This window comes from Cyphomyrmex costatus, unplaced genomic scaffold (assembly GCF_001594065.2).
Source record: "Cyphomyrmex costatus isolate MS0001 unplaced genomic scaffold, Ccosl1.0 scaffold141, whole genome shotgun sequence".
In the NCBI taxonomy this organism is placed as follows: domain Eukaryota; kingdom Metazoa; phylum Arthropoda; class Insecta; order Hymenoptera; family Formicidae; genus Cyphomyrmex; species Cyphomyrmex costatus.
In genome coordinates, this window is record NW_017275402.1 from 1,726,012 (window position 1) to 1,741,996 (window position 15,985).

The following is a 15,985-nucleotide window of genomic DNA, read 5'->3' on the forward strand; positions in this document are numbered from 1 at the left end:
TCTTAATTATATTTATTATTTGATTGTATGTGTGCTTCATATAATCTAATAAGCATTATAAAATATTAATAGATAATAATAGTGTAGTAGTGTTCAATCGAAATTTAGTATAAATCATTCTTTTATTCAATATAAATTTAAATATTAATATAAATTATTATTCAAGTCCCAAAAAACTTTAAAAAGTAACAATCTTTCTTTATCTCACATGCATTTTTCTTCTAATCGTCTATTCTGCTCCATATATTGCTAATGTGTCAAGCTGGTCGTGTTATAAATTTTAAAGGAGCTTAATTCCACGTAATTACCAAAGTTTCTAAGTTGCCTCGCGAACACAGGAATAATTGCGAGCCGAAAGGAAAGGTAAGGAAAGGAAGGAAGGAAGAAAAAACAGATGGAGGGAGCCCTTTAAAGCTTTCCATGACCGGTCGTTTTAAAAGATACATTTTTCGATTGGTCATTATATATTTATTTGTACACGATTCCGACAGTGGTGGCTCACAAGAGAATTAGAAGAAGACGGCCGACCGCTACGAAATCGATGACATTTTGATTTATGATACAGATGGAAATCCCACGCAGGGAAATGGGACACGAGAGGGTCGCGTCCCACGAGACTCCCAGACACCTTTATCTCGTAGCGGCGCCAATTTTTTCGATCTGCATCTCGATCATCATCGTACATGTCACTCGCTTGTAAGAGAACACTCACGAGAGTGCTTTCTCATGAGATTTATGATGTCCCAATGCTGCGGAAAAATGGAGACCGAAAATGCGAGGAAAAGCGAATCGTTCGTTTCGAGCAGTATATGGATCTACATTCGCGCGCTGATACTGACTGTATGAAACACATTGGTTTTTACCAAACTGAATTCGTTTTTGTCTTTTAATTCTATATAATAGCGTCGAAATAAATTTAATAGTTTAAACCAATTAAGAACACTTTAATAAATTAATACAATTTAAATTCTCTCTCTCTCCATACTACTTTAGTTAATTTTTTTAATAATTTGACCGAACGCTTAAAAGCCTTTTAATTTTAATGGTAGCTATTATCTGTTGCAATTTTAATTGTATCTGATTAAGTTCGCCGCGACCATAATTCTTATTACACTATTTTGTTACTGACAAGTAATCGAAGTTCCTCCGGCAAGGACTATCAGCGGTGCAAGGGGTTGACGCGCTATTTCAGGAAGCCATAGTGATTACGCTTCGGTCACCAATGAGAGCTTATCTCGACGGCGGCTTCTAAAGAAGACGCCTGTGTACACATATACCGTTAGTAGCCGCCGCCAATAGCCTTTTCACCCCCTTGACCCATCCCTTGACTAAACTTACGCTCTAGACTCGGTAAGTTATTACATCGTGAAAATAAGGGGAAAATTGGAAAGCGGTTTAGCCGTGAAAATGGTGTCAATTACCGCCAGTGTCGACGATATCGGTCTGAGGAAGGAAATGGCATCTCGCGACCTGCGTCCTCCGCGCGAGGGAATGCTTTTACGACACCGGTACAAAGAGCGAATGCGTCGAGGAACGATTATGATGGAAAATTTCTCGCCGGTAATTCTCTAATGATGTTATCGGGCAAAATTGCAATTATCAAGCAGAAGCGGAGATAAGAAGAAATTAATTTATTGCGTTCTCACAAGAAAAAGCCACGAAATGCAATCTAATGAGACGTAACGAGGAAGTAATTCGTCGTATTCTAGTTGGCGGAAATTTGTAGGGCTGCTTTTCGGAGGTGAGTGATAGACGTCGTAATGCGGTGATAAAGTTTGAAGGATGGACATGAATAGACGATGGAGGGATTTGTGCTTATCTAGTTAGTACCGGAAAATTTCTGACATCACGATCACAATCTCGTCTTAAATGACTTCTCGTGCTTGAATGTGGATGTGTGTGTGTGTGTGTGTGTTTTACCTCTGTATAAGACTATATAATATTCTCCAACTCCACATTATACGTAATTCTCAAATTTAGTTGAAGTAACAAGAAAGTCATTTTATAATTTCATTTACTATTATTCGAATTAGTATATAATTGCGTTGATACGATCACGTGAAGCAATCCCGACATATTTGACTAAATTTATTGGCGCAATAACTCGATAATATACTTTCTTTGTTCTGAATGCATAAACAGCCGACGGCAAGGTTCTTAATTCGCCAAGTTTTATTCGCTCCTATTTTACTTCATGTAATCACGGCTATCAACAATGTACAATAGCGTCAAGCCGTGGCCATCTATTTTGGTGCTCGCAGAACCATAACGGAGCGTGTTTACGCGGACTAATAAATTTCGTGAGTTACCGAAACTCCCTTCGAACTTTATGATAAAGCGCCGACGTCACCTACCGGTGGGTGTACACGGAGTTCTTGCTGCCTCTACGAGGTCTTCTCGACTTCCGGGCGGCGCCTCCAGCATTGTCCCGCTGCCGGAAAATTTCTTTACGCATAGCAGGCTTAACGCTGGAAGAAACCACAAGTAATGCATTATATATATAACTTTCAATTTTGAATTCAATAAATCTATATAATTACATTGTAAGCAACACACACAAATGCAATAAACATTTTACTTCTTGCTGTGTGAGAACAACATCCTAAATATCAAGACGTCTTAATACTATTTTAACGTCAATAAGACGTCATTAAAAAAAAATATTACTTTATACTTGAATAAAAGCTAATAAAATGTATATCTATAATATTATATAATATATTAATAACTTGTATATTTTTTCTTATTTAATTGCAACATAATTCACTTTAAATATATAGTATTGTTTATCTCTTTCTGTTAATTGATAAGATTGTAAAATAAGGTCAATTGGATTAGAATAACTTTGAATCAGGGATGTTAATCGCGAGAAAAGTTTGCAAGTAAATTTGCAAGAAAGAATTCCTGATTAAATGACCTCCTCGATGCAGTATAATTAGGGCACACTGCAGAGGTTGCTTAGCATTTTCAAGCAATGTACTCCGCTCAGCATTCGATAGTTCTTTCCTAAGAAATTGGAGACGCTACCATACATATTTATAGGCAGAGTCCTTTGGGAAGCTATCAGAGTAGTGCTCTCTAGCTTAGGATAAAAAAGATCAAAAGTGTGCCTTTCTTATACTCACGGGAATACTGTTCAGTGGCGCAACTATAAAATCTCTTGTAATATTTAAGAAACGCATTTTTGTTTATCTAATTAATAATATAATTTCTAAATTTTTTGGAGTTATTATTAAATCTTATTCCACGAGAGTAAAAATATAGCCATTTTTGGAAAAGAATAAAAATATTTTACTTCTTGAAAAAGAGTGACAATTTTCACCCTTTTTGAGACACAAAATTTTATTTGTTATAAATCATTTATTTTTATTACTACAATTTTTCGTGCACAAATGGCACCCGATCGAAAATGCAATTTTTCCTCGAATTTTTCATTAGAAACAAAAATGCAGTACACGTTATTTGAAACTAGTCCAAAAAAGAATTGAGAACACATATTCCTAAAAATATAGCAGCACTGCGATTTATAAAGTGATACTCGTACAACAGCATTGTTAAACTAGACAGAATAATCTGCTTTCACCAAAAATTGAAAACTTTTATTACGCTTACAACTATCTAATTTCACATTTACAATTTCGAACTATTGTTTAAAATTTTATAAATAGTACTGTATAAAAAATGTTTAAATTACAAAAAAATATATGTGGTTATGAATCATTTCAGGAAAAAATAACTATAAAGCTTTAAACGTGGCAATATATAACTCTTCATCTCCGCGTATATCGTTGTATTGTATGTATAACTTTAATATCAGACTGATTTGTAATTTTATGGATACACGTATAATTTTTTAAATAAAATTATTTAATCCGTAAATGGGAATGTGTTATTTGTTGACTCACCCCGCTTTACGTCCCGCCACGTGTTCGTGATTTCGCCGAATCTGCCCAGTCCGTTTGGTGTCCGTCCATATATTCCTCTCACATCGTTCAGAGGTTCGGTTTTTCTCGACCCTGTAATAATAACAATTATTAATTTATACCGACACGTGTTCAAAATAATTGATTTTTACAATATTTTTAATATATCTTAATTTAAAAAAACCTTTAAGGGGAGGAGAGTATTTATATAATTAAACACTTAAAAAAAGGTTCTCTCTCTCTCTCTTTCTCTTTCACACACACATATGAAACGCAGAATAAAAAATAAACACTGTACGTATACAAATAAAAAATAATTTTTAGTACTATTAAATTTAGAATTTGCCAAATTTACATATGAATTAATCCCAGCAATTAATTTTTTAAAATCTGATCTTATAGAAACGTATATTATGTATTATTATTTTTAAATACAAAAATGAGGTCGAAATATTAAAACTGATGACTCCAAATGACAAGTCCGATATAACGAATTTAGGAAATAATATATTATCATATTGCGCTAAAAATATTTTTATGCGATCATAAAAAGTAAATTTGAAAATCAAATATAAGTAGATTTAAAATATTGTGTAAAAGTTAAAAAATGTGACATTTTTATAATATATTATTAATATTATATAATTAACTTTTTATATTAATAAAATTGAATGTTTATTGGGTAATAAGACATATTTGGTAAAAAAAAAACGTAGATTAAAAAATTAAAAGTTTTACTCGCATTTATAAGAGAGAGAAAGAGAGAAAATCAATTAAAGTTAAACAAAAAGATCAATTGTGTGTCGCATGACGTCAAAAACATTTTGCGCGTGGAACTTCGTAAATGCATCGCAAAATAGTACATTTGCGGTAGCCAGCCATTCTTGGTCAGAATGACTTTTCCTACAAACATAGTATAGGTACTTTCCAGCAAGAGAAACAGATGACACAGTATAACACAGTGAATCATTACATTCTTGTTGTTTGCCAATGTTATTTGCCACAAAGGTGAAAATGATTCACTGTGTTTCACTCTGTGTTATCTGTGTCTCTTGCAGGATAGCACCCTATATCTGAACCGAGTATTCGCGGTTATTTGTGGAGTAGGGATCGAGGTGCACTTAGAAAAGAACTCACTCTATGTTTTGTGTTCTCTTCCACTCGTATTCCTTCCGTTCTCTCTCATTCGCGTTTTTACTCGCTCGTTTTACGCGTGAAAAAGAGAGAACGTAAAGAGCGTAAAATAAAGTGAGTCTTTTTCTATGTGCACCTATCATTTCTCAACACATTCAATCTAAATATACTATGGCCATGTTTTTTCCACATGTCGAAACTCCATTTTATTTCGTGAGATCTACGGGTCCGCAACTAAACGTGACGCAATTTGACGCGTTGCACATGCAACAAATGCATAATGCGGCTGGACCTGCATATGCATGAAGTCACGAAATGTATATGCACACGTAGTGCGATGTATATAGTGCGCGTGCTAGAACACAAGAGGGTAAACATGAGCACCAGGTAAACAACCGCGCACCGCAAAATGCCGGAACCGCTTTGGAACATTAGAACGTTGTAACTTAAGTTTTATTGCTCTGAAAGGATAATAGTAATAAAATAAGATTCACCGCAACCACCAATTTCGCAGCGGAATACTTATTTCCCCCTTCACACATCCCTTGTTACGCTCAACAGTAAAATTCTCCAACGTACAGAAATGTTAATATAGTGTTATCATAAAATTTATATGTATGTTTTGCTAGAAATCCAAAACTTTTGCACTTTAAACGAGATAAACGTATATTTGAATCTTGGGAAAAAAAGAAAACGGAGATTTTAAATGCAAAAAGTATACAAATAAAACGAATAGATACATTTTTACAAAGAAAACAGAAAATTATGATTTTATACAGCTTTCCAATTTACGGATGAAGCTATTTTACCAATTATACTGAGATTACAGTTACGTTCAATCACACGGTCCTTCTTGTCATTAATAATAAATTACTGTTCTTGTAATTCAGTCCAACCACTATTACATTCTCGTAATTATTTCATCACTCGTCACAATGTGTAGCAGGCGAGCGTGACTTTTACACTGAGTGTTCCCTGCTGCGACGTCAATAAAATGCGGCCGACAGCCGAAAGTACTTTATGCGATTGTCAGGCGCAAGTTAACGCACTCGGGAATAACGCGTCGGTGGGCGAAATTGGTCGTAAATTCTACGGTTCAGGAATCTTTTTATCTCTTAATGTAGCTCCCCCACGTCGTTTCATGCGATACCTACTGCTATCGTTACAAGATAAGGAATGCCGCATATTCCCTTCTTAATCTTCGCTTTTTCACCTCGCTTTTTAGTGCGCCCGTCCAGCGATCGATTTCTTTAAGCACATATTTTTCTCTCGACGCAAATACTTTTCTTACGTTATAACTATTATTCATCTGTAAGACGTATATAGCAGCATATTACGTATTTGCAAATATTTCCAAGATTTGTTACATCCTATAATTTAGAAAAGCTAAAATGTAGCTCTTGTTATTCAAAATGTAAAGTATAATTTACATAAAAACTCTGCGCCAATAGCAGACTATAACTGGATTATTTATTGGTCAAAAATAACGTATATTTGCGTAACATTGCGTCATAGTATCGGAAAAAAACTGTATTCACTTCTGCGAAAGGAATATATTTTTCCTAAATAATTATTGGTGCGCGATATTTGTGGAACGTGTGTGCGTATGTGTGTGGATTTGCTTTATACTGAACTTTTTCTTTCTATTATTAAATTGTTACAGCTACAAAAAAAAAATCGTACTTTGTTAACAAATAAATTGTAACATTGAATAAAATCAGTTAAAAGCTTCAAAAAATATGATAGCGAAGAGAAAGCCGTTCGTTAAAGTTTTTTACGTTTTTTATTTTTATAACATGATAATATTTTTTTAAAAGACAAAATATTTCAGAAAATTAATAATATTTAATAAAAGTACCTATATAAATATAATATTATAGAAAAAAAAAATACTATTGACATACCAACCGCCATGTTATACGCATTATTCATGTATGAATTTCTTGTTTTTAAAAGATCATTCAATCATTTAAATATAAACGACACCAAATTCTCTTTGAAATGTTAGTGTTATTTATATTTATATAAGAAATTTTTTTCGAAAATCAAAAAAACATAATTTTTTAATAATGTTTTATGCATTAAAAGAAAGGATTGGCTACTGCAACAAATTATAGATGGTAAAATATGGCAATATATTTAATCGGCTACAACAATTTTTGATTGCGTTAGTCTATTCGCAATATCAGTATAGGACTTCGATAGATCGCAATAAAAAATTGTTTACTGCAACCAATTAAAAATGCTATGCCATATTTTTTCGATCTTTTTTTTTCAGCAAAAAGAAGGAAATTACGTATATAAAAGAAAATATGTTTGGTGTCCTGTTTTTAATAAAATTGAACGTCATTCATATATGGGTGACATACAGTTAATGTGCTAATAATTAATGAAGAATTTAAAATAAACTTTTGTATAAGAGATTTAGGCAACTGTCTTCTAAGAGCATTATATAACTCTGCTAAATCACTCCGTGACGTAATATGTTTATGATTTCCCATTGGCATTGAATATAAGCAGATATGACAAGTAGGCCACAGGGACGTTCAAAGAGAATGTAGATATTAACATCTAAATCCCTATTAGATTTCCAACTCCTGCAGAAGCAATTTCAGCCGTCAGTCATAATGAAGGAAATAATAATAAGAAAATAAAAGTTAAAAGAATTTTTAGAACAATGTTAAATAAAATATCGCAAGAAGTAAGAAATAATTGCATCGAAGAGTGGGTATAAATTATGACACAAAATTATCTGAAGTAATTAATGTTTTTTAAAAACACGTACTTAGGTTTTATTTTGTATTATTGGTACGTTTTAACGCAAATGGTGAAAGATGTAAGGCATTATAAAGAAGCTAGTGAAGATGTTATACGGAGTCACCGATAAGCTCGGAAATTGGCAAGAAGGAAATCGATTGGTATTGTAGAGAGAAGGGAAGAAAAATGCTGGTTGCATCACGGTAGAAACTACATACCCCCGTCATGTTACTGTTCTCTCTTGAAAACGTTTTGTTTTGGTGCATCGCTTTTTATCCAATGGAATCGACGTATTTATCTGAACTTTGTGAGGTGCGCATACGCTTGAAAGACGCAGTATAAGAAAAAGGAGGAGCTTGTGACCCAGGTTACCAATGTGAATATAAAGCAACCGATGCAGCAAAACAGTCATAACCAGTTATTTCTTTCATACGCTTTTTCTTCGGCTATATAAACTTCGTTAATGAGTTAAGAAACCCTATAAAAACAAGGACTTTGCATGACGACCAGTATTGCTGTGATTTTTAAAAACGCGGATATAAATTAAACAATGTAAAGAAAATAGATGCAAGCCATGATGTATGTACATGCTAAGGAAAAATGCCTTTCGTTCTTGCGCAAAAAGACGGCTTTGTTTAAATCTACTAAAGAGAAGAAATGTACGGATGAGAGATAAATAATTATGGAACTAATTACATATACACTACAAATTTTTAATAGCGTAAGTAAATAAAATACGCAGTTAATAAAAAGAAAATAAAAGAAACTAATTAATATCAATGTAAAAAAAAAGAAAATTAAAGTAATATATCAAATAACATAAGCTGTCAATTTATAACAATCGCTTTTATAAATCATTGAAAGCTTTATTTAAAATTCTATCTTAGAATTATACAATTAAATAAGAATATGAATTGTTACATTTTGTGTCCAATACCTTTTTGTTCATTAATAATAATAACATATAAAAAATAATAAACAGTCTTTATTTGATTATTATTTGTCACTTTTAAATTTTACAATTTCAACGAATGAAAAGATATTCAAAGATGAAATATTTTTCAGTAATATTCTCTACTGAGAAGTAATGAACCGTTTGACAAGTGTCATAGATCTTAAATAAGAGCTCCTAAAGTATCACTCAAATATAATTTCACAAAAGCAGAACGTCCTTGATACTGCTGGTGTACATAGCGCATCTCAGAAAGTAATTAATCATAGACCCTTGAGTTTGTCTATTGAGGGCGACTAACAGAGAGTTCTTGAAAAATTAAAATATAACTCAACCGCAAAAACTGCAATGTGAAGAAAGAGCGATTTCTTGACACGGATTAGTTATGGTAATAAAAAAACAAAAAATGTTATTAAATACATAAGATTAAGTGAAACAAAATAATTGTTAATAAAATAAGAACTGACATTAGATAAAGATATATATAAATACATTTACTACATAGGTAACACAATAGTAAATGTTTTTTTAAGTATAACTAATTGTAATGTATAAAATATGTATGTGCATTTTCGTGCATTTAAGTCTTATGAGAACACGCCAAATTAAAACAACAAAGTGAGGTACGTGCCGTGTTTTGTGTAATCAGGTAACTGCAGTCAAAAAAATCGACAGTCCAAAAGTAACGCGTCTGTACTATATACATTACAATTAGTTATATTAAATGTCTTCTTTTTCTTCATGTGCCTTGTTCTCTACGAACAATTAGTAACATAAATTTCATTTTGTTTATTGCTATTCTAAATAGAGATGTGGTACTAAGCCGAAACCATTGTCGGAGCAAAATTCTTCAGTCACGATATTCTCTTCCGACCGAGATCACGTCTTCCGACAATTTTGTCTTATATTATGAGATGCAACAAGTGATATTTTTGATTACGCATTACATGCCCGAAATATTTCAATTTCCTTCTCTTAATAATGTCAAGGGCCTCATTTACTTTTTTCATTCTCTGAAGTGTCTCCGCGTTATTATTCACTCTATCAGTCCAAAAACTTTTCAGTATCTGCAATAAGTCCACATTTCAAAAACTTGCATTTTCTTACACATTGCGTCAGTAAGAGTTTTTACACCATACAATATGATCAACTCACAGATCTATGCTTAATCACGACTTGTCAATATTCTGCTCATCTTTCGGAACGCGCTCCGAGCTTGTTATTTATGTAGTAAATATCACTTTATCTTACTCTCATTCTCGTATCCCTTTATATAAAGGGATATCCCTTTATATAAAGGGTTCTCGTCCTTAATCCTTGTGTAACCTTCAACCAAATCACTGGTCGTAATTTAGGAAACTAAATGCTCTTTTGTCTGACATTTTGCCTGCGCCCCATCATTTGAACTAGTAGTCAATCTATTATATAAGTCAGACAGTCATGTAATACATACAAATATAATGTTTGTGTTTTCAGGAGATATAATAAGGAGATATAATTGTTTTTAAATTAATGAATTAATAAATTATTGCGCGCTATTTATATATAATTAGTAATTATTTTATTGTTTATGGTACTACTATACTATCGTAGAAAAGTACATAATTTGTATATAATATATTTTATACAAAAAATAAATAATTATTACAATACTAAAGGTGTTATAAATGCAACACGATAATGGGAATAAAATAAATTTACATAGCACAATTTAACATGAAGAATATATGTTGTTCTACCAACAAGCAAGAGACGATATTAGATTTCGTGATAAATGTTGCTCGAAATTATACGTTAAACGCAATTCAAATTACACAGCCTTGCACTTAGCTGGAAACGTTATAATTTGCATATTTCTCTCTGTAAGATTATTCGTCTCATCACTGAATACGTCGCACAGTTAGTTGAGCGCAGGACAACGTCACAAGAATTTACATTTTATTACATTAGCAAGCATTACGTCATCCAAACGTTATTTTAATTTTTCTCCCGATTTCTGGATAACAAAAATTCATTAGTATTTACTTATCTAGCATTAAATTTCCGAAAAGTCTATTCCTTTGCATCATGATGTGATATTTTTTGAGCAGAGATTTAATTTGACCAAGAGAAACACGATCTCATTGTTGAGACAGACCACAGTAGAATTACCATAGCCAAGTAAACTTGGTGAAAAGTTTCTAGTAGAAAGCAATAACCTACCGTGCTGTGAGAACATCGCAACGCCTCCGTAAATGTATTCATTTGGAGAGAGACAACGTTTCCCTTTTTAAAAATTCACTTAATTAACCACGAGGACACAAAAGGAGATGAGAGAAACTAATAAGCTATTAAAATTTCTTAGTTTTTATATAGGAAAATGAAAAAGTTTTAACTATATATAATTATTTGACTTTGCTAAAAAAATATACAGTGATAATTTTTAAGATTACTTTAAAAAGTAAAACTTAAAGGATAAATGCATCTTCTCTTTCTCTTACAATTAATGATCAAAAATGATAATTTATTAATAATAATCATTAAGAGAAACTACGTAATATTTGTTGTTTTATTGTTACATTATTTACTGTCATTTATATTCATAATCAATTTCAGTTGCTAAATAACAAATAATTAACAAATAACTGCGTAAATATAAATTGAAGACAAAGAACAACACATAAGAATTTTACACACTACCCACGTTTCATATTCTCTAGATTGTCTTTCTTAAATCATTTTGGTAGGTTTCTTCGGCGATGTTCGAAAGCCTAGAGCGCTTTTTTCTTGATGTAATTGGGCACCGATTAGAAACTAAAAGTGCATCGGAGGATAAAGTAGCTAATGAAATTGATACGTTCCAAACAACATAAAATCTAAAATCTTTAAGATGTTTTCGCAATTTATATATATTTTTTAAATGTTCATCTTTTTAAAGGTTCACTTAACAACGAGGACATAAAAAGTGAGAGAAACTAATAAGCTACGTTACTGAAATTTCTTGGTTTTTATATGTAGGAAAATAAGAAAGTTTTTAATATTATTTTTTTTTGCAAATATATACAGCTGATGTGATTTCTAAGATTTATTTTAAAAAAAATAAATTTTAAAGAATATAATAAGATAAATCTATACGTCTTCTCGGCAACGATCAAAGACATTTTCTTAATAATTAAGAAACGACGGTAATATATTTGTTAACATTTATTTTCATTTATACTCAAAAACAATTTTACTTGCCACGGACAACTCCATAAATAACCAAAGCTAAAAACAATACGTAAGATAGTATAAATATAAAGAGGGTAAAGAGCCAAGTAATTTAACGAACAACTTTAATTCAAATAATCATGATATGAACATTACATAAACAAATGTTTCGACTCCGATCATCATTTTCAATGTTACATAAAATATAAAGTACAAAATTATTATAAGTTAAATTTATACAATCTTTATTAAATTAAATCGTCTTCTTAATTCTGTGTAAGTTTCTAGTAAAAAATATCGGTGTCGTAAGCATAATTAATCTTGTCAGTTATATAAGAAAAAAAATGTAAAGCGTTCAATAATAAAAAATTTCCACATAATAATGTTGTAAATACATGTTCATATTAAAAATTGGTTAAACTAATTTACAGCAATATAAAAGAAACAACTATTCTTGGTTATGTCAGATAAGGTAACGTAACAACACGTAAAAGTTCTACCTACATTTTATACTCTCTAAACTATCTCTTTTTTTTTATTAAGCCGTCTCGGTAGAACTATTCAGCGATGTTCGAAAGCCTTAAGGGCTTCTTTCTCAATATAAGTGGACACCGACTAGAGACTGAATGTGCATTGAGTAGCTAATGGGATTGATACATTTTAGAAAACACAAAATTTAAACGATATCAATTCTTATTGGACCGCTAAATTTCAACCTTGATAAAAACTGTAAATAATTAATTTTTTATTGCGAAAAATATTACCACGGCCGGGAGTCGAACCCGAATCTCTGGCATTTCGTGCGAGACACACAGTTTTTAATGGGCCATTCAAAATTATTAAGATCGATATAAGATGCGTGAACAGCATCAATAATCGTTAAATTGTTAGTCAACTTAACTCGTGATATTATTGTGGTAGTTTATTACGTGTTACGTTTCAAATCTGAAAAAATTTCGGCGCTCAATCAAAGAATTACACAGAATTACGTAAAAAAAATCAAAGAATTATACGTAGTATATAAATTCACACGCAATTATTTAGAAGCACCCGTGATCCAGCTTAGACTGCTGTGACATTGTTACAAAATTTAAAATCCATAAAATGTTTTATAGATGCTTTTCACAAAAATATCTTTAAGACGTCATATTTTAAACATCTTTAAAACGTTTTGTGTCAATTTTAGATTTTGTGTTATCTGGAACCCCACGGATTACCGCGATCGTACTGCTCGATACATAATTTCTTTCGCGCGGATTCTGTAATTTTTATTGGTTTTGTTGACTGTGCGAAATTGATAGTAGCTAATTAATATAGCCATACAACATATCTAAAACGAATTTAACAAAAGATATTGACAATAATTTGGATAAATTGATGAATAAATTTTTAAGCAGGAATCAATTTCATATTTGCAATTGTTAAACTTACAGATATTGAAATTGAATTATCATATAATAATAAAAGAAGTTTCATACTTTATAATTTCACCAGCTATCTCCCCTACTCACCGATTAGAGGAGGAGATAGTCAGTAAAATTATAAAGTACACAATCTTTATCAGTTTAATCATCTGTATACGGCAAAAATTTCTACACCCTCGGGCAAAACAAGTCATCAGATTCGTAAAATTAGATTGTTTTTATCATATCTTAATAATACCTTCGTAAATATCAATTTATTTAGTAACTAGCCAGAAATTATAACTACTGGCCAATATTTGGTCAGTTTAAGGTTTAAACGATTCATTATAGATAATAACTGAACAGAAATCTAGCTAATTTTTAAGCAGTTATTAACCAGTTTTTGGCCAGTTTCTAATAGTTTGAAAAATTAATTGTGACACAAAAGCTGAATAAAATTGTATATTTGTTCTATCTTTGGCCTGTAATCAGTTTTTCCTAGATATTTTTCTATTTGAGTTGTAGCATTAGATGGAATTATTGGCTTGGAAACTTCCGATATTCATGCTTTTTAAGTTATAAATATCGATGTACAATGTCTTTTAAAATACAACTTGATTGTGTAACTCCGCGTGTAAAATTTAAATGCTCTCACTCAACACCAACATATACTTATACGTCTCGCAGAAATGTCGAGGATATTGAATGCGTCCGTTCTAAAACAGGACTTGTCCCGTTATAGATTCAACAGACTTCAATTTAAATCTTACTGTATATATCAGTTATCTAAATCTTACTATATCTGCAAGCTTCATCTCGCAATAAAATCACAGTTTTTCAAAATTTTTTTCCCAATGAAAGATAATAACACTCCAAAAAATTACGGATTATGATAATATATGACATTCTGATAATAGTTATTTTTTACAAATATAATAAAAAACTTAATTATTGACCTGATTTTCGTTTAAATTAATTTATAACTAATTACGTGAAAGTACTTCTAGCAAATTTACACAACGTTTCACGAAATCTTTGCAGCGATAAATACATTTTCTGCATCTTTGACGCAAATGTCTGGCTTTGCGTAAGTCGCTTAGAATTTGTTGCGTGCGCATGTTCCTGTTTTCGGTACACGCACCCGCATCGAAAGCGTAGTCGACATAAGAGATACAGATTTGAACAAATACGTCAGCGGTAACTCTGATATATCGACGGATTACGAATTCGGTGGCGCTACTGGAACAGGATTTTCCTTCCCTATAACAGAATCCTTCGGTAAGGAAATTTTGCTGTCGTAAAACTCGTGCAATCCAAGAGATGGGTCGCCACAATGACGAACTTCTAACTGCATCTTACGTTCAGAAAACGACCATCCGCCATTTGCCGTCGCGAAAAGTTTTTTATATGGTAAATCGTTACCTTATTTTATGTAGCCGCGTTAGTACGCGTAGTAACTACAATAATGATCTAGAGATGAGATTTTATGAGAACTCTTCTAGATTACTTGGAAAAAACGTTCTGTTACGAGAAATTGCTATTCTTTACGTAATTTTTATTATATGATAAAAATATAATATAACTTTTGTTAATAAAGTTGCAGTCAAACTACGAAAATAGTAATAAAAGAAAAATTAAATAAATTAAGTCTAATATAATCACGAAGCTACTGTAAATTATGATATAAAAATTTTTATTTAATAATGTCACATATATCTTATAATATCTTTTATAATGTAATAAAATACTTACTAAGAAATATATGTATTTTGTTAAAATAAAAATCTATATTACATATTTTTAAATATGTAGTGCTTTCAAACCTGGTACTTGACATTTTGGACAAGAATGTGGACATGTGAATTTACAGCAGCTTTTGTCCATCTGATAAACGGTGCTGGATTCTCGTCAGAGAGTCTCACGATAATGGAGTACGCGTATTGTGGCGAGCACAATGACGATCTCGTCTGGATATCTCAAAACGAGTGTCTTTAGCGATTCAAAGGAATTTGTGAACACATACCAGAAAATAAAAACGTTGTTAAATAATTCAGTATTAGTACATATCAATAATGTTTCGAAAATATTTTATATTTATGATACGTTATCTCATCGAGTTGTAGTTTACTATTTCACTTATGTGGTTTTGAACAGAAGCCTCATTACAAACTATTATTTTCTAATTATGATTATTATATGTAATTTACAATTTTGAATTATAATTAAATTTATTTGATAAATATGTACTTGCAAGGTTTCTGTTAAAATAGGAGCTTCTGTTTAAAACTATAAATAAGTAAAATAATAAAAATTAAAATATTGATTGATCAAAAATTGTTTCAATTGCGAAGATTTACAAGAATACGATATGAAATAATAGTCGAGATATCTGTAATACTGTTCTATACATAAGTAAAGTCGTCCTTCATCTTGCAGTTTCCGTCCCTTAGGTATCAACTTATATTCCTCATCTATCTTTGTTGTCCCTTATGATCTTACGAGTACAGCAGGATTTTGAAATAAGTCGACACAGAGTCAACACTTTAGAGATATTGCTGCTACTACTACTACTACTACTACTACTACTACTCTCTCTCTCTCTCTCTCTCTCTCTCTCTCTCTCTCTC

General features: G+C 31.5%; 1 protein-coding gene across 1 annotated transcript in view; it reads right to left on the minus strand.

The window, feature by feature from the left end:
- Positions 1 to 15,985, minus strand: part of LOC108783089 (uncharacterized) — a 72,629-nt gene that overhangs the window by 22,466 nt on the left and 34,178 nt on the right. Inside the window, exons 2-3 of the mRNA XM_018551550.1 lie at positions 3,906 to 4,016; positions 2,355 to 2,468 (exon numbers count right to left, since the gene is read on the minus strand). Coding sequence (XP_018407052.1) covers positions 2,355 to 2,424 — 70 coding nt within the window. The 5' untranslated portion in view covers positions 2,425 to 2,468; positions 3,906 to 4,016. The remainder of the gene's footprint in view (positions 1 to 2,354; positions 2,469 to 3,905; positions 4,017 to 15,985) is intronic.